The 20,907-nt window shown below is 40.8% G+C and overlaps 1 protein-coding gene and 1 long non-coding RNA gene across 2 annotated transcripts in view; one reads left to right on the forward strand and one right to left on the reverse strand.

Annotated features, from left to right (window-relative positions):
• LOC144039253 (uncharacterized) overlaps nucleotides 1-20,105 on the reverse strand; it is a 22,524-nt gene extending 2,419 nt beyond the window's left edge. Inside the window, exons 1-18 of the mRNA XM_077552409.1 lie at nucleotides 19,890-20,105; nucleotides 16,810-18,179; nucleotides 13,195-16,450; nucleotides 12,929-13,081; nucleotides 12,203-12,241; nucleotides 10,821-10,939; nucleotides 10,320-10,464; nucleotides 9,946-10,085; nucleotides 8,836-8,962; nucleotides 8,608-8,643; nucleotides 7,782-7,924; nucleotides 7,566-7,689; nucleotides 5,739-5,884; nucleotides 4,163-4,289; nucleotides 3,030-3,059; nucleotides 2,826-2,938; nucleotides 2,603-2,735; nucleotides 1,430-1,569 (exon numbers count right to left, since the gene is read on the reverse strand). Of these exons, the coding sequence (XP_077408535.1) occupies nucleotides 1,430-1,569; nucleotides 2,603-2,735; nucleotides 2,826-2,938; nucleotides 3,030-3,059; nucleotides 4,163-4,289; nucleotides 5,739-5,884; nucleotides 7,566-7,689; nucleotides 7,782-7,924; nucleotides 8,608-8,643; nucleotides 8,836-8,962; nucleotides 9,946-10,085; nucleotides 10,320-10,464; nucleotides 10,821-10,939; nucleotides 12,203-12,241; nucleotides 12,929-13,081; nucleotides 13,195-16,450; nucleotides 16,810-18,179; nucleotides 19,890-19,892 (6,344 nt within the window). The 5' untranslated portion in view covers nucleotides 19,893-20,105. The remainder of the gene's footprint in view (nucleotides 1-1,429; nucleotides 1,570-2,602; nucleotides 2,736-2,825; nucleotides 2,939-3,029; nucleotides 3,060-4,162; nucleotides 4,290-5,738; nucleotides 5,885-7,565; nucleotides 7,690-7,781; nucleotides 7,925-8,607; nucleotides 8,644-8,835; nucleotides 8,963-9,945; nucleotides 10,086-10,319; nucleotides 10,465-10,820; nucleotides 10,940-12,202; nucleotides 12,242-12,928; nucleotides 13,082-13,194; nucleotides 16,451-16,809; nucleotides 18,180-19,889) is intronic.
• LOC144039255 (uncharacterized) lies at nucleotides 3,753-8,278 on the forward strand. The gene is made up of 3 exons (XR_013289391.1): nucleotides 3,753-3,874; nucleotides 6,091-6,130; nucleotides 7,411-8,278. It is a non-coding gene; the product is annotated as an uncharacterized LOC144039255 (long non-coding RNA).
• Nucleotides 20,106-20,907: the final 802 nt, after the last annotated feature.

The raw sequence follows: 20,907 nt of genomic DNA on the forward strand, positions 1-20,907 counted from the left end.
CATTTAATCATTTCAGTGACATTATAATCCATTTCCCGTTATGATGTAAAGTGTTAACTCTGGAGATTTGAATTCTTTCGAGCGTTTAAAACCCCTCAAAACAAGCTAACTCAGCTTTATTTACTTCCTTTTGCAGCCTATAAACTGCACCCTGCTGGAGTGTGCTGCTTGTGGGCACAACTAAACCTGGAAGCGAAGTTTTGAGAGTTACGATGAAAAAAAAAAAGTTTTGATCAACATTTGTATTTTACAGGAAAATTCTATTTAAGGATCAACGAAAGCTATTACAACAATCTTTGATGACTTTTAGAGGTGTGGCAAAAAAATTGATTCTCATAAGAATCGCGATTCTCATTTAGTACGATTCAGAACCGATTTGTGTCCCAAAATCGATTTTATTTAAATTATTTTATACTGTCTTGCCTTTGTCTGTGTGTGTCTTTATTTGAGGCGCTGTTCATGTTGTACACTTTTTGGCCACTGAGGGGCAGTGTAGTTCCACACGGTCTAATACACTGTTAAGTTGTAGCCACATTAGAGAGTAGAAGGAAAAAGTCACGATCAAGTTATTCCAATAAAAGGTTGTTTTTTTTTCAGCCTGGAGCCGTTCTTTTGAGTGATAAAAGTGCTGCGAGTAGCGCGCTAATTAGCATTAGCGATTCAGACTGGAGTAGATCATTACAATTACTTGCACATCTATAGATTGAAGCAAAAATAACTGTCAATCAAATTATTTTGAATAAAAAAATCGATCTTAATCCAAAATCGATTCAGAATCGAATGGCAGACCCAAAAATCGGAATTGAACCGTGAGACATTCAAAGATTCCCACCCCTAATGACTTTACATTAAAACTGTCCAAAAGTAAATATCTATTACAAGCATTGTAGAAAAATGCGATTAATGGCGATTAATTATGGAAAATTATGCGATTAATTATTTTTTTAATTAATTTAAATCGCTTGGCAGCACTGCGAACCACACATAATGCCAAACTGAAGCGAATTAGGCCACTGTGGCTTTAAACTCGCCTGCCTACTGCATAAACAGGAGGATGGGGCCACTCTTTAAGTTCCCCCCCACACTGTACGCTTTGTATTTCCTCAACTGGGGTTTACACCAGTTATCTGAATGTCGCACATCAGCATCAGATTCCCGTCGTCGTCATTGGCAGACGGTGTTATCATGCAAAAAAAAAAAAAAAAAAAAAAAAAAACTGGCATTGTTACCCCAATGAATAAATGAGCTCCTACTGCTTCACCTACATACCCACAATAATGTAGTGACTCCTGCGATGCAACACAGAATTATGAATAGCTCGTGTAACAAAATTGGCTTCAACAATGCTCACACTGCAGTGAGCTGTGAGATTCACACCAGGCAGAGAACTTGTAGATGGGCTGGCCGCAGCCCGGTTGAATGTACTCACATGCCCCCCTCCACCAGTACCGACTGGACCCGAGCGCAGCCCTCAGCCAGCTGAAGGTTGACGCATCCGTCCGTCAGCACCACTCTCTTTCCGCGTAGACCGCCACGCTCAAAAAGAATAATGGAGGGCTGAGAGAACTCCTGCCAAAAGGGGAGGTTGGTGGTTAAAAAAAAACAGTGGGCGGAGCACTGTAGCCATGCAAATTCAAATGGGGATTTTTGTGTTTTTTCCCAATGTTACCGTGGAATCAGACAACACTCAAGACTTTTGTACCTACTCTTGACAATTTTTTCCGGACACGGGGCTGGTTAAAAGCCTTGTAGTGGAACATTTGTGGCTCATGCAACAGATGCAAAATATGTCCAAGCTACTAATTCTTACTTTGCTGTGTAGGTTGGAAAAATTCCACTATCATAGTCTGAAATAAAAATCCTTCACATTTAAATACTTTTTGGACAGTTTTGACTAAAGTTACTTGTGTTTGGAACTAAACAATTGTTGCTTCTGATATTTTAGAAAATTACAATTAAAATGGCGTATGAAGTTCCCTCAAGGACTGCATGTGGAAACAAGTTAACACATCATAATTATTTGATTACCAACATTTACAGTATAATGTAAATATACGAGAGAGATTTTTTTGCGTTGTTTTAGCAATACAATGTTTACATATATGTATTTGTATTATTTACAGAGGTGGCAAATCCAGTTTCAGAAAGTAAAAACCCTGCCTCAGTTTGGCTTTAGCCCCAGGTGCTAGCTAGCTAGCCCCCATGGGGCTAGCTACCTAGCCCCCATGGTGCTCATTTACCTGCTATGGGGCTAGCTAGCTAGCATCAATGGCTAAAGCCAAACTGTGGCAGGGTTTTTACTTTCTGGACCTAGATTTGTCACCTCTGATTATTTAGCATTAAAAGTGTGCAAAAAACAATCATACTTTTCTTAATGTTACTTATTAGGCTGTCCACAAATCAGTAAAAAATATATATTTATATTAGCTTGTGATTATCTAATCTCATTGTGATATAATGGTTAAAATAATTTTGTGTTTTACGAATCTTAGGAGTTACACACAGCGACTGAAACACAATATACAGTACGAATTTGTTGACCTACCAACTTGTTTATGCTGATAATTGTCTAGCAGTCCAGCGTGTGAATTAATCAACTTACAAAGCCGACAGTCTGTAACGAGAGGATGGTAGCACTCGCGTTGACGCAACCCATCGCCCTCACGTCTTGGTAGTTCCCCTCCTCAAGCAGATACATCCTGCCAGCGAAGTCCTGGCCTTCGAACGCCAGCCAGCTAAGAAACAGTAACATAAAATAAGCTCAAATGAACCTACACATAAGAGTAACTTGAATTGAGGTCAAGTCAACATTTTGATACGCTCACCTGCCCACCAGTATCTTGCAGGAGGCCACAGAGAAGCCTTGCTGCAAGGTAGCCACGCTGTCCTCCAAAGTGACGGCGGCGCCTTGAAAACACGGCTCGGAGAAAAGCTGCACCTGAGGACATCGGAGCACATGGTGCATTACAACACGCCTGAATCATCCGCTATAAGCTACTCTCAAGTTTCTCGGATAGACAAACACCTACTTTGAACTTGGCCACGTTCTGAAAATCATCCTGAAATACAACAAAAGAGTTATTTATCCCTTCGTCACATCATCAATAAAGTCAATTTTATTGTGATTGCCTCTGCAAAACAATGGAGACTCATCATCATGTGGTTTTTGAAAAAGAAAAAAAAAACATGCATGATGAGTCATCAAGAGCATCTGACAAGTATTTTCCTCATTTAGTGGGCATTTCATTTGCTGTTTTTGTCTTCTGTCACATGCTTCCAAAGACTGAATCAACAATATAAAAAAAAATGTGGCATCATTTCCCCATGTCAAGTCAGGACACAAGCAGAAAGAATGTGACTGGAGTCACATGCACTGAATGTCACTGAAACGACTTTCTATCAAGATTCTATCATCACATAACAGCTAACCATTTTCAAAAGTGCTTGTCCTTGGCGGGGTACACTATGCACTGGAATTCAATGACAAAACCACATAAAAACCAAAAAATACAGTACCTAAATGTATCTAAAATGTAAAAGAAAGCATTACATAAGTAGCCAGATTGAATAACATTTACAACATTAATACAAAAAAACATTCATGTTTAATGTAACAATATGTTTGTACAATTACTGTCAATGATTATATAGACTAATCCAAACATTCATTGATTTATTTTCTTCCTCTTATTATCGTCCTTTGAATTTACGCGACGAGCGAAGTCATTAAATGCACCACGAGCCCGGAAGTGATTTCTACGCACCAGTTCCAAATTAGCGAATTAGCATAAAATACACGCGATGTTATTAAACTGCAGCACGGAGTGAAGTGTAAACAACAACGTCTACAAGCCCGGAGACGAACAAGAAAACAGTAAGATAACGGACTGTGTTGAAAATAATAAAATGTCCTGTTTGTTTAGAACCAGAGTTGAGCATATGGCGGACACTTCATTAGGTACACATGCACAGCCTAGCAAAAGTTGTTGTGTAGCCACTAATCTGTTGATTGGCAACGCCAGAAAAGTACAAGATGTGTCAAAAGTGTAGTGCTAGTGCTTTACTTGTGCAAACAAACAAACAACTGTGATAATTTGCCAGTAAATGTAGAAGTACACATTCAGTACTGTAAAAGTACACTACATAAGTACAGAATCCTTACCAGCACAACAGGCATTACTGAGGCAATCCGGTCCTGTAGTGACCCCCAGTCTTCTGGGATTCCATACAAGCCTTTTTCCAGGATGTAGGACTCTCCACAAAAACCAGGCTCTTCAAACACCACCCAGCTAGGAAAGAAAATATTTACTGTAATTTTGTTTCACACTAGCAGCAAAACCATTTTCCCGATTGTTTGACAGTTAATTTTGTCATTATTGCTTCAGATATAATTAATCAAAATTATGGCAATGAAATGGCTGATTGTCCATTGTCACCAACAATGTCACTAATATGTATTTGTTTTAGGTCGACTGGATGCGGATTACAATATATGGCCGAATAAAATTTCTATAACCAATTAACCGGATGATTAATTAAAAAAAATATAGAACGAATAAATTAAGTTTTTTCCCACCGTAACATTTACACAATAAATATATGAATTAAAGGCAGAACATGATTGCCAAACTTCACAGCCACTCTAGTTGAAATTTTGGCTAAAAAGTTACTCAATAGATTCCAAGCCACTGAATTGTTTCACCTTGTATCATTCTAAATGACACATTATCATTCTTGAATCAAATCAGCAACCACAAATCGTGATATGAATCGAATTGACGATAAAACAAATCTTTATTCCCCTAAAGTCAAATGTTGGTGGTTAAAATCCAGGTTGTATCCACCGCTCCATGTCTGTCTCCTCTTGGCAAATGTTTGGAGTATGTCTTCTTTATGGATGACTCATTTAATTTTGCTTTCAAAGCAACCAAGGGCTTTGTTTACTTTTGGCGGCTTTTGTGCTTGCTAGCATACAAGACTAGTCTCGCACAGACACGACAAATAAGCGTGGTATGACAAAGGCGTGCCCGTGCGACCCAAAAACATGCTAACCACGCAAGAGTAAACATCACGTGTCGTGAGAGTCCTGTTCCCTGCAACGGAACTTCATGTTCCACATTAGCTGCATGTTTATTCTGACTGGGCAGGCGGGAATCCCCTTTGTATGATCAGAATGCCTATTGCATATTTTTTCCCGGATTTATTATAGCGTAGAAACTAGATTTTCCACATACTGGCATTCACATCTGTCTAAAGTTGATCAATGCAGTCAAAGGAAACTGAAAAGACAGTTAATAAAATATATCTTCCCACTCAGAGTATTTTTGGAACTGCTCATTAATGCAGGATGAAAAACTTGAACCATGGGTACCCACTCCTCTTTCACGTTTTGTTTATTCCCATGGCAAGACGTCATTGTAACACTAACAGCAATTTAACATAGACAGGAAGTTGAGGTGTGGCAGACTGAAAAGCTAACCTACTTGTGCTGACATGCGCAAGGGTGTGGTGTCGTTAATGCTACCAACACACCTGCACTGTGCCGTAATTGCTCATTTTCAACACAAGCATGGAGCAAGAAGGTGTACAGGGAAGGTAAACATGTCTTAAAGTCCAAATAAGGACTGACGTAATAGTTAATGTCTTAATGGAGCATTGGAAATATTGGTCAATTGATGACGAATCACCTCTTCAAGCAATTCAGGTGAAAGAAAACAAAACAAAAAAAAACTACTTACATGCCACTAATGACATCAACAGACTGCGTCTTGGTGCCGTAGCCTGTGCCATCCATGTTGATGACGGGTACGATTAGGTCGATGTTGACCCCCCTGTCGCTGAAATCTTGGTTGCTGAACATTTTCAGGTGTGGTGACATGAAATCCTGTGACAGACATGAAAAGTTTTTTGTTTTTTATTCCTGGCAAATTATGTGATTTAGGGAAGCTTTCAAATGTTCCCACTCTTTGCTCTGAATCAGTTATGGGGTTGCTAACTTGTTCCGTTTTCTGTCTGTTTGCTTTCTTTTCTTTTCACTTGGTGAATCCATCCAAACGAACCAAATAACGCTTGCTTTTTTCTCTCTTAAAGGTTACAAAAATGTAAACAAGAAGGAAGAAGAATCTATCAGGTGACAGATCAGTTTACGCTCAGATTCCTTCCTTGTTACAAGTGAACCATGCCAGAGTATGTCTGGAACTGTACCAAGACCTTGTGTTCTATGTGGTCTCAGTGCAGTAGACTTGAACTGTATATCGGTACTATAAAAGCAGTGGTACCTCGCTGTCAAAAATGAAGTGATACCACATATTTTTTTTACTATTGGTACTTTGGCACAGTTTGGCAGATTATTAACATTTCCTCCCCAAAATAGGCATAGACTCAGATGTCACAATTAACTCATTCACTGCCAGCTATTTTCACTGAAGCAACCCCTGTCTGTTTTACTGGATTTTGACTGATTTTCCAAGGCCCACTAAATGTTGTGTGTTATTTATTGCTCTAAAAACATGGAACCTACCAAAAGAAAGAATAGTCTCTTTTAAAAAATATTTATACTTATATCTGTTTCCGTTTTGCAGCAATTAGCATTAGAATATAGCTAAAGTTTCATCATTATTCACATTCCTGTTGAAAACATTATCAAAAAGAGCTTGTTGCAACATGGCCCTGGTTGAACTCTTATACTATGCTGCCACCTGCTGGCTGTTGTAATAACTACCATTGCTTTAGGCATTCTCCGCAGTTCAGAGGCTACATCTTGTATGCTTTAGCATAAAAGAAGAACATATAAATACGTCTTTGGGAACAATTTAAGCATTGATCAACAACTGTTTGGAGCCATTATTTAACTTTATCCAAATCCTTGGTAAATATTCTCTGATTTCTGTGTTCCTTCATGAAAGCAGACTGATTATCTTTTGTGTTTACCAAAATAAGACCTTTACAAATACAATAATCAACATTTGTCCCTACTTTCCAATGCGTTACGAGACATACCAGTAGCTGAATCATAATCAATTTAAGGAAAAATTAATAGTCAATTTAATCTATTTCAATAATAATCTGCGGCCGTAGTATAAATAAGTTGTAACTGAAATGTAGTGGCACCTGAAGCAGTCTTATCATCAGATAGCCCTTTGCATTAATCAGTACCTAGTATGCTAGCAACGTAGCCACCTGGGCTAACGGCAGTTTGTACGCACTGCACGTTTATGAAGGGTGCCGCTTTGGTCAGGGATGCAACGGGAGAGCAGTGAAGGGAGGCTAAATAAATCTTGCTAGCAGCTCGAAGATGTTCACAGAGGGCATTTCCTCAAGTTGCAGACGTCTCAGCTCATCTGTTTTCTGGGTTTGGTCATGTGACGTTCGCAAGCTGAGCCCTCTTAGGCACTGTGATGTCATTTTCAGTCGACAGCAAGTGGCAGTACAAGACAAAATGGCCACCCCTCACCAAGATGGATAAAAACAAGTGGGTTTTTTTCTGCGTAATTAATATTTATTAGCGTTTAGACTAGTGGGGGCGTATAGAACATTATGGAAAATAAAACCTTCAAGGTACTCACAGCCAGGATAGGTCGTAGTGACAGAATCTGTCCCGAGTCTCCCCAGTCGCTACAGTCCAGGTACTCTCCTTCCTCCAGCATGTGCTGCCGCCCTTCAAATCCTTCCTCACTGTAGCCGACCCAGCTGGAAGATATTTGCAATTGGTTTGTGGCTGATGGCTACGCGTCTGAAGATGCAGAGCATGGTGACTAAATAGTTCAAGAACAAAAACTCACAATCCACCAATTATCTTCAAAGAACCCACAGACTTCAGCTTGTGAGTGTCAGCGTTTGTTTCATCTCCTTCGCAAAAGCTGAAAACGTCACAGTCAATTTCCAAACAGGGACCCTCCAGTCCGGGTTTCTCATACACCAAAGCCTGGAAGAACAAAAAGGACAATCTTTTCAGCAAAGTTGACACATTGTACATGTTCGTTTGTGGTCTTTTTGTTCAGTTTTTCTCAGTGGTATTTTATGTTTGAGCTATTACTCCTATTAATTTGTAGATTGAAGCAAATTATATACTAATTATTTTAAAGGTTATTTTGCAATTGAATTGCATGAGGATTAAGTTGAGTAGTCTCAAAGAAAGCATGAATGTAATTCAGAATATTCAGTATTAAAAATGTTTTTGTACATTTGATCTGTTATGAATTTCATCCCAGCAACCATTTGCTGAATCCTCTTCTTAAAATGTTGCAGAAAAGAAAGAAAAAGAGGAAATTGCTGCACAGCGAGTCAAAAGGAATGTGACCTAAAGCTCCCCTCAATCTTTAAAACTCATTCACTGCCAGACATTTTAGCATTTTGACATTTTCAAGACCCACAGGATATTGTTAAATTAATATATACACTAAATAAATCTACCAAATGAAAGATTAGACTCTGTGTTTAATATGTTAGATTTTATTTCCCTTGTAATCAGATGTACAGCAAAATCAAGCTATTTTTCCCATTTGCAGCATCAGATACTCCGCCACCCATCCACGTTGAAAAAAGTGTACTTGACGATGGCAGTGAATGAGCTTTAAGCTTAAATGTCAAAGGTCTAACCCGCCTTACCTTAACTTCATTTGGGTTCTCCACTTTAAAACCGCCCTGCAACAAATAGAACATTGAAATTATCAATGTGTCTTGTGTTTGGCTTATTAATACATTGGCAGCCTACATAGGGGCGTTTACACCACGTAGACTGTGAATACAAAGTCACATTGAACGTTTTTGCCAAGATTTCTTGTCCATTACTATGCTACTTCAAATGCAAAATGTTTACTTTCAAATGCTACAAACCATTTTAAGGGGTTTGAGAGATCCCACAAATGGCGAGGAGAAGCCCCAGGTCTCAGGAAAAGGGTACACTCCTGTTTCTAGAACAGCTAGCATTCCTTGGAACCCTGGATCACTGAACACCAGCCACCTAGGAGCAGGAAAAAGAAAAACACTTTTGTTATGTTTTGCCTGTTCATTAACTCATTCTCTCCCAGCTATTTTCGCTGAAGCAACCCCCTTCGCTCCCGGCTGTTTTACTGGATTTCGACTGATATTGCAAGGCCCACAGAAGATTGGATTCTATTGCTATAAAAACATGGCCCTGGTTGATCTCTTATACTCTGATGCCACCTGCTGGCCGTTTTGTTGTTGTAATAATTACCATTGCTTTAAGCAACCTCTTTAGGTCAGAGATTGCATCAAAGCCTTCTGTATGCTCTAGCATAAAAAACATAAACAACGTATACTGTAAATATGTTTTTTGCGTGCAAAGCAGTATTTAAAATAGAACGTGTTTATACGTTTTTGGGAGCAAATGAGTTAATACTCAGGAGACATAATCAGTGGAATGAAAATCATGGTTATCTGTTAACTGGTACTCTCGTCCGACTGGACACCGATATTGGTGATTTGTTTAAGAACTTTCCATTGAAGATGCCAAATGTAATGTAAAACCCACAGTTGTCATTAAGTTCCTTCAGGCGTTGAGCTCAGTGTTTCACATGTCTGACTCACTGATGTGATTTAACATTTTCTCTTTTCTCCGCCACACCTTTTGTCTGTAACTCTCATTCCACCTCCTCACTTTCCAAGTAACCCCCCCTCAACCACTACCCCGAACACACTCCGCTATTCCTGTCTTCTAACAGGCATCGGCACGATAGACATTCCTGCGCGAGCGCCAGTGACGCTTAAGCAACAGCAAAGAATGAGGAAGTTAGTGACTATATACACGTCTTCCAACAAGTATTTTTAAAGAAAAAAAAATCTCAAGGTCTTAGAATGAATTGTGCCTTGGAAAAGCCAACATTTCTCCTGTGGATCAATCTCAATAAGAGAGCTATGCGAGTTTGTTTGTTGGAAGCGTGGTCGATACCGCACCAACTACTTGGATCATTCTGAGCTACTTACACCCCGGAGTGAACTTGGATGGAAGCGGTGCTCAGTGGGATGCCAAACGAGCCGGTCTCGATGGCGTCATCGTGGTAAGGTGTCACTCTACCGTGGCCCTCCGGTTCCGTGAACAGATCAATATGAGGTGTGCCATAATCCTGCAGAGTAGAATGGAACAAAACACCAATTATCAGCGCTGGCCCATGTTCCGTTCCTTAAATCTCTCCTTGGAACTGGAATTAAGTGACAGAGTGTGTTTTTACATTTAGCTGTCCAGGAAACCCATGTGCGAATACAAATGTGGCAATATTGTCTATTAGTAATAGGTCCGGGGCCATGTGTGGTCATGATAACACATCAAAAAGGTCAGAAGAGGTGGAATCATTACTTACGTGGACGGCAAATCGAATGGAGCCAATCAGCATTGGTGAGGTGTTGTTTGGCTCGGGTTCTGCCCACTCGTTTGTCAGTTCAAGGCCCCCCTCCTCCAAAGCGATACAACGTCCCTGGAAGTCTGGCTTCTCATACAGGATCCAGCTGTAGGGAAGAAAGCCCACATGATTGAATACTTTTTAGTTGATAATAATAAAATACTTAGGGAAGCCATCTTCCAATGCAAATACTCTGACCAACTACAGTAGACGAGCACTTTCTGTTTTGTAACAACAGTTGTTTTACTGGGTTGACTGGGCTCTTGGCCACTTTCTTTATTGGTTGCCTCAGCAAATCACTGCAGTTTGCCAGACATGTTGGTTAAAGCTATTTGTTTTTATTCAAATTTCCACTCTGAAGCTAAAACAATGCACGAGTTAGGGACATATGAGCTGCACTTAAGTTGGCATTTGGTTCGATTTGACATGCCTACTGAATCTAATATGGTGATTACTACTTACCATCCTCGTATGACTTTCACAGATATGATATTTGAGAACTGCAGGTGAGTCGCATCTTCTACATCCCTGTAGATCTCATAGACTTGCCCACTGAACTGAGCTTTCTGGAACAAAATAATCTGTGGAAAGAAATTAAACCAAGATTTTATATAAACTGAATTATATCAGTTATCTTTTTACTCCCAGCCATTTTCACTGAAGCAAACCCCTTCGCTCTCGGTTGTTTTACTGGATTTTGACTGATTTTGCAAGGCCCGCAGAATATTGTGTTATTTATTGCTCTAAAAACATGTAACCTATCAAAAGAAAGATTAGAGTCTTTCTATCTCTTTCCATTTTGCAGCAATTAGCATTGGAATATAGCTAAATTTCAGCATTATTCACAAATCTGTTTAAAACAGTGGGGAAAAGTGCTTTTGGCAACATGGTCCTGGTTGATCTCTTATACTCTGCTGCCACCTGCTGGCCGTTTTTGTAGCAACTACCATTGCTTCAAGCATTCTCTCCAGTTCGGAGGCTGCATCAAAGCCTTCTGTATGCTCTAGCATAAAAAAAAAATCAAACAAAACAAAAACATATAAATACGTCTTTGGGACCATGGCAAAATTTAAAATAGAACATATCTATATGTATACCTTTTTTGGGAGCAACCAATTACCAATTTGGAAGTTAACCAATTCCCCAAGGAAAATGATTTTTCAACTACACGTTTTTTTTTTTTCAAACAACAAACAAAAAGATTAGTTTTTTTGTTGTAACTTTTTACAGAGAACTTGTCTCTTCAAAAACAAAACAAACACATCTTAGTCACGGTCATCAGCAATGTTTTGACTAGTGGAGTGCTTTGAGGTTGGACCTCATAAGCTAAATAGCATATTTCCGCCTTCCCAGCAGAAGAGCTTATTCACGTCAGCCAGCATAAATGAACCATGACTAAAATAAGTAACAAGAACCCTCATATAGTTAAGACTTCCAACTTTGACAACCCTTAAATTTGTCATTTGCTAGATTGATATGTAGGCTCTCTCTCTCTATCTCTCTCTGTCTCTCTGTGTGTATATATATATATATGTAAACCTGTAGCAGTAAAGTTAAAAACAAATTGATATACTCTTACCGGGCAGATGTAAATAAATATGTGGCCAAAATATTTTTATTTCAACTGTAATGAAGTGTCTCATGTTTACCAGCACACTGGCAGCCCAGATTTCCATGACAGTAATCACATCCAGCCTTGCACCAAAATGTTTTTTTCAATGTATTTATACCCCCTAGTACAACATATGAAAAGCAGATGTTTTCACAGCCCAGCAAGTCAGTCTTTCCAGAGATCCTTCCAATCTCAGTACAATTGCATGCGGTCAGTGTTGCAAGTACTATACCTTTCCAGGTCGCTTATGAAATCCCTTGGCAGTCCTCGCCTAGGAGGCAAAAACACAGAGGCATTAGCACGACACAGTATGTGAAGAATGACAAATATCTGCAAGAGTGGCTGGTCTGCATTTCTTTGTGCCACATTGATTGGCCTAACCTTTTCATGCTGCCGCCTCTTTGCCACAGCTGTGGGTTCCCTTAAGTTTGTTTATGCACTATTGTCTCATTTTAGGTGACTTTTTGGAAAACACAATTCTGATCATATAATTTAACTGGGTATTGACAGCAGGTGATTAAGTGCTGAATGTATAGCTACCCGATTGGGAAATTTGAAGCTTGTGCTTGGACTAAGCAACATGTTGGCCAGGCCTTTGTGACATTTAATAAGGTTTTTCAAATTGTCTTGCAGATCTTGAAATGCAAATGACTGTGAGCTGTAGGCAGCAGCACAGTGTAGTCTTTGTCAATGGCTAAAAGGCATCCCCCCCTGGACAAAAGATCTGCTGTTTTTGTAAATAGAGAAGCTTATGTTGCAACTAATGATGACTCTTGGCACAAGAACTAAACAGTCAAATGGTGTACAAATTGCCATTGCCTTAAATGCTCATCTCACAGTGTCGAAAGCAGATCATGTTCCCAAGAAGAAACAAAACAGATGCACGGACATCGATTTCCTTCAAAATGGCAATGGTTTAGTGCTGCTTCAAAAAAGATGGTGTGTGTGGCATACTTACATGATGAGTACGTATCCTCTGAGTCAGAGGCTGCTTAAGCTCTGAGTGAGCTGGGTACATTTGAGGTGAATTTCCTTTTCCAAAAACTGGAGGCACAGTATTAGGGAGTTGTGCTTCAGGCACAGAAGCTGGAGTTGACATTTTTGCAGTAACCTAATGAATAAACAAAACAACATCTGAAGCCAAAAGTGTCGTCGCTATCAAAAACATTTTGTTGTACTTTTGTTGACATCACATTACTTCAGAATAGTGTCGAAAAAACGAACCTCTGCTTTCATTTGCGGCTGTCCTTGCGTGCTCTGCGCTGTATTTGCCGGTTCCCGAGGGAGGTACTTCTCTAAATAGCCAGGCAGCTTGATGTCGTTAAAGGAGGGAAGTGGAGGACCTGAGTCACCAACCACAGCCTCTGTAGGCTGGTTTTGGTCTCTCCGTTGCTTGGTGAAATTTTCAGCAAAGGAACTGCTGGTAGTCTGAGTAGGTGAGGTTGGCTCTGGTGGAGGGCTGAGCTGGGGGGACGCATCTCTAGAGGTGCTACTTTCTGACAGTGCCTGAACGCCATTTCTTCTCCCCCTGGTGCTGGGGTTGGTGAGACTGCTAAGTACGCAGCTTCCCTCCAATCGAGACTTCACAACAATATGATCATCTTTCTCCTCTTTGCTTTTCTCCTGATCCCTCTTAGGAGTCTTGTCTTTTAAATGAGAAGACGCATCCAGACTGCTGATCAAAAGACACCTATCAGCTATACTCACCCGAGCAGGCTTAGCACCACTTTTGTTTTCTGGGTTTTGAAGCTTAGCTAAAAGGCTCGGGCCTGTGTCAAAGGTCCGATTTTTCTTCCTAAGACCAAATTTAAACTCCTCTGGGTCAAACGTCTTCTCAAAGTGGTCTTCCTTGATGGCTGGCATCGCAAATGGGGGCTGAGGTGGCCGCAGTGGGTTGTGTTTACGAGGCGGTAGGGAAAAGGGAGCACAAAGCTTCTTGATCTTTTCAATAAAATCTTCATCATCGAGTTCTTCATTGTCAAGAAGATTGCTTTCACTGACAGAAGCACTCAGCTTGGTCCCTGGGAGTTTAAGTCTCTGTTTGGGAAAGTCTACATCAAGCCAACTTGACGGAGCGTCCTGTTGAAACGAAGAATCATCTCTGCTTAGTCCTCGCGGCGAATGCAGCCTCTTAGGGAATGACTGCTGGACTGAGTCCGAATTCTGCTTCTTAGAGTTTGGGGAAGTTGATACTTTGGGAGTTGGACTCAGCTTGTTATTTACTGGTTCGGCTTTGACTTTGTCAAGTTGTGAAGAAAGATCCCTGTTAACAGTGGGTGGCTGTTCAATCATCTCTGGTGAATCAACGTCTTTCTTATAGGTCTTCCTTTTCACAATATCTGTTGTGCTGGAAAGGTTGCTGTCAGAAGAGCTTTGCTTTTTGTCTGAGCCTTTGAATGGAGGAAGATCACTCGTGCTCACTGTATTATTTAGTTTCTCAAACTGAGGGTGACTCGGTTTTGTTATTGGGACTTTAACTTCCACAGCCTCTAAGTTTGTTGTTGAGCTTCGAGTCTCACTGCCCTTGCTTTTTCCATCACGGTTTCGAACAGAAATATGAGTAGAGTCTGTATTGTCAGTCTGTGCACTAATCAGCACAGGGGGGTCATGAGAGACCATTGCAGTCACTTGTTCAGGCTTTAGGCTGACAAACTTAGAACCGCTGTCTTCAGGTTTGTTTGATGCCTTACTGAGAGACCCCTCAGGTTTTTCCACAGATGCACAACCAGGCTGTGGTTCTGTTATAATGTTTGGTAGTTTATGTTCTCTTATGGCTCCTTCTAAAGATTTGGCTGGTGTTTCAGGTGCATGCGTTGTTGTTTCTTCCTTGGAGGACCCTTGAGCACTCGTTTTTCTGGTCCCCTGAGTGACAATAGTTACCTCAGCCATGGCTGGATTTGTTGTAGAAGTCTGATTGACAGTTTTTGTTAAAGTTGGGAGTTTTGAAGCTGCTTTAGTGTTTTCTAACTCTGTTTTGTTAGCATTTACACTTAGCCTTGTATCCTCTTTTATCTTTGGTCGATTTTTCTCATTACCAATTGCCACACTTGCTTGTGTCCCTGAATTTTCTTGTCTGCACTGCACTGTTGTCGTTTGTGTTTTGTCTGATTGGATAAACTTTTTTGGGGTTTCTTTGTTTTTTCCTTCAGTCCGGATGTTGTTGTTACCCAGTGGCCTTTCTAATTTGTCAACAGTTGTACTCCCACTCTGACTTGTTGGCTTTGTTTCCAACTTTTGGTATGGCTGTGCATGTTCTGTGTCTTTTTTACCGGGTCGAATGGTTTTTAGTCTACTTGTTGGTAAAGGCTGCATTTGTGGTTCCACATCTATTTTTGGACATTCAGCTGGTGGGACCTGCACCACTGCGGCAGGTTGCTCAATATGCTGCTCAGCTGACTGTGAAAGGGAAGCCGATTTGTCCTCTGTGGCATTTTTGATGTCCTGTTTGGGGGACAGAATTTCTCTTTCTGCCTTTGACTCCTTTTGGCCTGAACTAACGGAAACCTTGTCAAAAGGTTTCTTTGTTTTTCTGTTAGAAGCAGCAGTATCAGGTTCGTCTTTGTTAACAGATGTTGGTTCAGGTAAAACCTCTACTCTGTTGACCAGTTTATCAATGTCTTTATCTTGAGATATCAACTGTTTATTGGAAATGTCAGATTCTTTTACAAATGTACGCTTATTGCATATAATTCCTTCTACTTCATCAGGTTGTAAAAAAACTGCATCATCAACCTGGCTTTCTTCAGAAGTTGCCTCTTGCTTAATCCGATTTTTGCTAATTGGACTGGTAGCCTCCTTGCTTTTTCTTCGCTTAGGGCGAGACCCTGATGTGCTAGTGGCTTTGGACCGTGTACTTACATCATTGATCAGTTTTACATTATCACCTGTGCCTTTCGTTGCAATACTTAGTTCTATAGTGTTAGATTTCGTACCCTGATCTGCTGTCTTTGAGGTCTGTGTGCCATGTTGTTCCAGCAGAGGTGTGGAACCTTTCACCATCACAGCAGTGCTATCCTGTCCATCGGGTTTTATTGTTATCCCTGTCATTGTTTTTGTATCCAGTTTACCCTGACTGTCGGGTTTTGATGACTTTAATGCAGTGGTTGCCACAGATGTGGTTGATTTATTTGTAATTCCTGTCTTTGCTGAATTTTGAGGCAGCATTGATTTAGAAATGTTTGTTGATTCCTCCGTAAAGTTCCTCGCTCTCTGTTTAACAGTCATTGTAATCTCATTTTGGGGTGGCACAGGGCTTGAACTCGCAGCGCCATATCGCTCAGCTGATTTTGACCTCTGCGCGGGTGACAAAAATTCCGCTTTGAGCTTCCCAGTCGCTTGCCTAGCAGGAGAGACATCAGCGCTCCTAGGGTTTTGGAAAGTTCTTTTGAGGCCCTTCACAGCTCCCTGGCGCTCAAATAAGTTGATCTTATCAGCAATTCGGCCAATGACTGGCTTCTCCTCTGGTTTCTTGTCTTGCCCCCTGTGTATGATATAAAAACTTGAATTACCGGTAACAGAAACACTTTCCAAACACTTTGCAGAGTTTGGAAACATTTAAAATTGAACATTTATCAAATGTATATTATGTAGTATATGTAAGTCATTTTGTGTCAAAAACACTTGTTCTTTATGTACAGTGTACAAGTGCTCTAAAGTTTTGTAGAGTATTGTTAGAAAACGAGATGGGTAGGTTAAATTGTTTCCACACCCATTGTATTGTATTTTAAATGTAGTCCATGCAAGCAATGAATTTAAATCACGGTCAAACTTTTTTCATTTAAGTAAATGTCATTGTTCACTTTTATATTCTTTACCAATCACATTGAAATAAAAACTTACCTTTTATCAGTTTCTTTTTTCGGCTCTTCCTTGCCTTCATGTTTGTCTTGGTCCCGTACCAACTTGAATTCTGGCTCCACTTCTGCTATACTTTTCTCAGTGTTCAAAGGCACATTTTTTGAAAAAAGTTTCACTTCACTCCGAGAGACCTTAATACTTCTCCGTTTGGACTCTGGCGTCTCTGTCTTCCTCTCCACTTTGTAAAAATTGTCGTCGTCCTCCATGTTTGCACCGCCATCAACGGCGCATGCAAGACGGGTTTCAGTGACTGATCTTGAGACCAGGAATTTGTCTGCATACTTAGGACAGGAAACCTCATTTTCCACACCTCCAGGTGAGGCCAGTAAGGTGAGGCTGTCCTTGGAGGAGGAGTCTAAAGGTTGCGCTTCACCATGACTCTGTGCACGTTCTCCCTGTGGGCTGGTGATTGATTTGTCAGATGAAGGGACTCCTTCTTGACCAGGCGTTTTCCCCTGAGGGCCGCATGCTCCATCTTCCTGAGAGTTCTTCCTTGCTTTCTTCTTAGCAGAGTTTTTACGGCCCATGTTGCCAGCCTCTGTTTGCTCTGTGTCTAGTTCAAGCTCCAACTGCCAGTTTTTGTGTAATTTCTGCGACACTCCCTCCTGTGGCACAACCACAGGCTTCAAATTTGCTTGTGTGTTTTCGTCCGCTCTTGAACTTGAGCTCCGCGACAAATCAAAACTTGGTGACTTTGGTGATTTCGACTTTGATAAGACTGGTAGCTTTTTCTCAATTGTAGTGCAGATGACTTCCTGCCCCGTCACGGTATCTTGACCACAGTGAGTCACACTGGTTTCCTCCAGGTACACATGGAGCTTCTTTCCTGACTGGGCCTTTGCTGGTTTCTGGGCCAAAGTTCCAGAGTTCCATACCACGCCCTGCTCAGAGGAGGAGGACGAAGCGGCGGCGGAGAGATCCGTCAAATGACAGGCAGTCCTGTCAGAATTCCCGCTCACCGAAGTACCATGACAGCCCTCCTTGGCCTGCCCTATTCGCTTCTTTTTGCTGAGTAAATACTCCTCCTGTTTAGGAGGAGTTTCTCTGCTGCTCACAACGGAGCCTTCTCTGTGGGTAGACTGTGTGGCGTCCACCTCTTCAAAGCGGAAAATGGCTCTTGAGGGACCCAGTGGATTGGGTTTGGATCTTTGTTCCTTCTCCTCCCGCGTGGGTTTCTTTGCCTCGGCTTGTGCGGATTCGTCACAAAACTCTCCCTCCGACTTGGCTGCCTGATCACAAGTGGGGGATGAATTTTCAGTTGGACTTTTTGGACTCCTTGCTTTCCATGGAGAAAGCCAGTTCCCGATTCGGCCCAAGACCCCAGGGCTCTGTTGCTCTTCTGAGTTCTCAGACTATGGCAAAGAAGACAAATGACTCACTTAAATGGCATTCAACACAATATTATTTAAGAAAACAAACAAACAAAGAACAACATGCACTTTTAATGCATTACTTGGAAACAGCACATAAGCCTGTATTATATACATTGTCGATGCACAATTGAAAGCAATGCAGGTTTAGGAGATTTTTTTTTTTGTAGAGACCTTTTTTTTTTTTAGTATGGCCATGCATCTCTCAGCATAAAAAGGACATGCAGGAGAGCATATAACCTGAAAGCTTACCGTGGTAAATACCATATCATTCAGACTCTTTATGTAGGTTGTGAACATTTTGGTTTAGAACATACACTCCTACAGACCATAAAACAAAGACATAAGAATGGAAGTGATAAAATAGCAGAAAATAATCCCCACCAGGATATTTTGCCAGAGCAAAGTGACAGCTCAATCCGTAACTTTGTATCCATGAACCACTCACCCTTTATCAAACTTCAGCTGTAAACTTTTTTTTCCTCCTCTAGATTAACTGCTGCCAGCGAGTGCAGACCGGGTTTCGCACACGGGCTCATAACCCACCGAGAAACGTGTCGCATTTTAGTCCATCCGCTGAAGACCATGCACAACTGTACAAGAACGCTAGACTGTGGCATGTGAGAAATTCACTGCTGCTGCTGAAGTTCTGCCCCCTTCCAGCTCATGCAGCTGTGCGGTTACGTGATGCCTTCAGTGCGCCTTGTTCCAACGACTTCCACAAATCAAACCGGTCAGGTAGCAAACAAACTATTTTAATGCTCATCTTCAAGAGTCTAACGAGGTATGTTGTTCATGTTGGGGGGGAAATGACTACATTGACTAATGTCTGCAAGTTACATTAAATGCTTGTGTTTTTGATTCTAAGTATATCTTTTGAAAGGTGGAATAATGAAAGCTAGATTTTGTCCTTGGATCTAATTATTGTCATTATTTCAATTAGTATGAACCCTGTGGTGCGGTTTTGTTCAGTATTCCAGTAATGCCAAGTCCAAGAAGTGTTTACTTACATTTACATGTAAACATTATTTGTAATGCAACTGTAAATACATTGAGACTGAAATTTATACGTGCTGTATTGTTTTTACAAACACAATAATACTTTTTTTTTTCTTTTTTTTTTTTACTTGTGCCATAAATGTATTACTTGTTGGACTCTGTTAAAAATAATAAGACGAAAAAACCCAAGATTTTTTTTTTTTTGCTCAAGCATTTGAACGCAGCAAAAGGCAGGGCGCCTTTCCATTGGGGGAAATGACGCACCGGGCTCCAGCTTTTTTCCCCCCAATGTCCTTGCGCATGTTTTATTTGGCGGTTTGACTCTGTCTGCCACTTTTTCTTCTTCTTTTTTAACCCCTAAACCACCGACCAAATTTGTTCATGAAACAAACAAATAAGACTGAGGCTTGGGTGTTTATTTTAATACAAGTTTCAAACGAGTCTGATCACTCTGCCTCACAAGTCTGTTAATTATTATTGCACATCAAGTCGTGTTTAGAGTTTAAACATTGCACAGCTCATAGCGACACACTAAAACAACCGCGATAAGGATGGGTTATTCAAGTGGTAAAAAGTTGATTATGACGCGTAGGAGTACGCGTGCAAAAAACAATCTATCTTGCGCAATTCATCTCCAAAGTCCAACCGCACGAAGTTGATTCCCTTCCAAACTAGCAAGTTTGACGGTCTTACCATGATCACTTTGGTCTCCAGCAAGTCCCCCTCATGGACTGTGAACTGCGGTGTCCGCTACGCCTGATGAATATTTAGTGCGCCCTCGCACAATGAAACCGCCTCGGCTTCAAGGTTCAGCCGGCCGCAGTTCGTCGCTATTATGTGTCATTAGGAGTGCATATATCTTGTAAGGAGTGTTACTTGTCTTCCGCGGTAATGAGGGAGCGCGATTGCCGATGGAATCTGGCCGGCCCAGCTCACACACCCCGGGGGCGTCCTGTCATGGCGCGCGCGCACACACACACACGTACGCACAATAAGGTTTGTTGGGGGCATATCCAGACAGACAATTGTTTTTTGATTTGATTATATAGCTATATCATTCTTGATGACTGAAGACAAAAGAGTACCAAACTTCTTGCTGTCTTAAAAAAATTAAAATAAAATGTTAATGTATGGCTCCCCCTGCAGGAGTGAACATCACATTTTAGGTTCACTGCAACCTTTCAGGAAAACTTAATTTAACCTCTAGACCTTTGACTGCAAATGTCCAGATAGTCTGTTTCAGTACTTTTTGCACAACTGGCTTTTTCAAGGAGCTGTAAAACTGTTGTGAATTTGGTCAATCAGATACCTAGAGAACAATAATTTGCGCAAACAATACAGAAACACTCAAGCCTGCATTTAATAGTTTTGAGAAGGCAAATTAAGTTCACCTAAAAGTTAAAGTACAATTAAGATTCAGCAATAACTTTACCATCACATACAAAATGAAGGATTTTTTTTAAATCATGCCACGATGATACAAAAACAAAACTAAAAACATTATGAATATTAACATTTGTTTAAATAATATTTCCCTTAATGTTTTATTTGTTTTTTTTAATTGCACTGAAGTTCGGAGAGAGAGCCCTCAAGGGTCCGGGGCCCGTATATGCTGTAAATTCCCCATACCCCCTGGCTTTAGAAACATGCATAGCATGTTTCTCATGTTTGTCCCACATGACTTATTCATGTCCAACTGAAACCCGACTCA

Source organism: Vanacampus margaritifer, chromosome 19 (genome assembly GCF_051991255.1).
Source record: "Vanacampus margaritifer isolate UIUO_Vmar chromosome 19, RoL_Vmar_1.0, whole genome shotgun sequence".
Classification (NCBI taxonomy): domain Eukaryota; kingdom Metazoa; phylum Chordata; class Actinopteri; order Syngnathiformes; family Syngnathidae; genus Vanacampus; species Vanacampus margaritifer.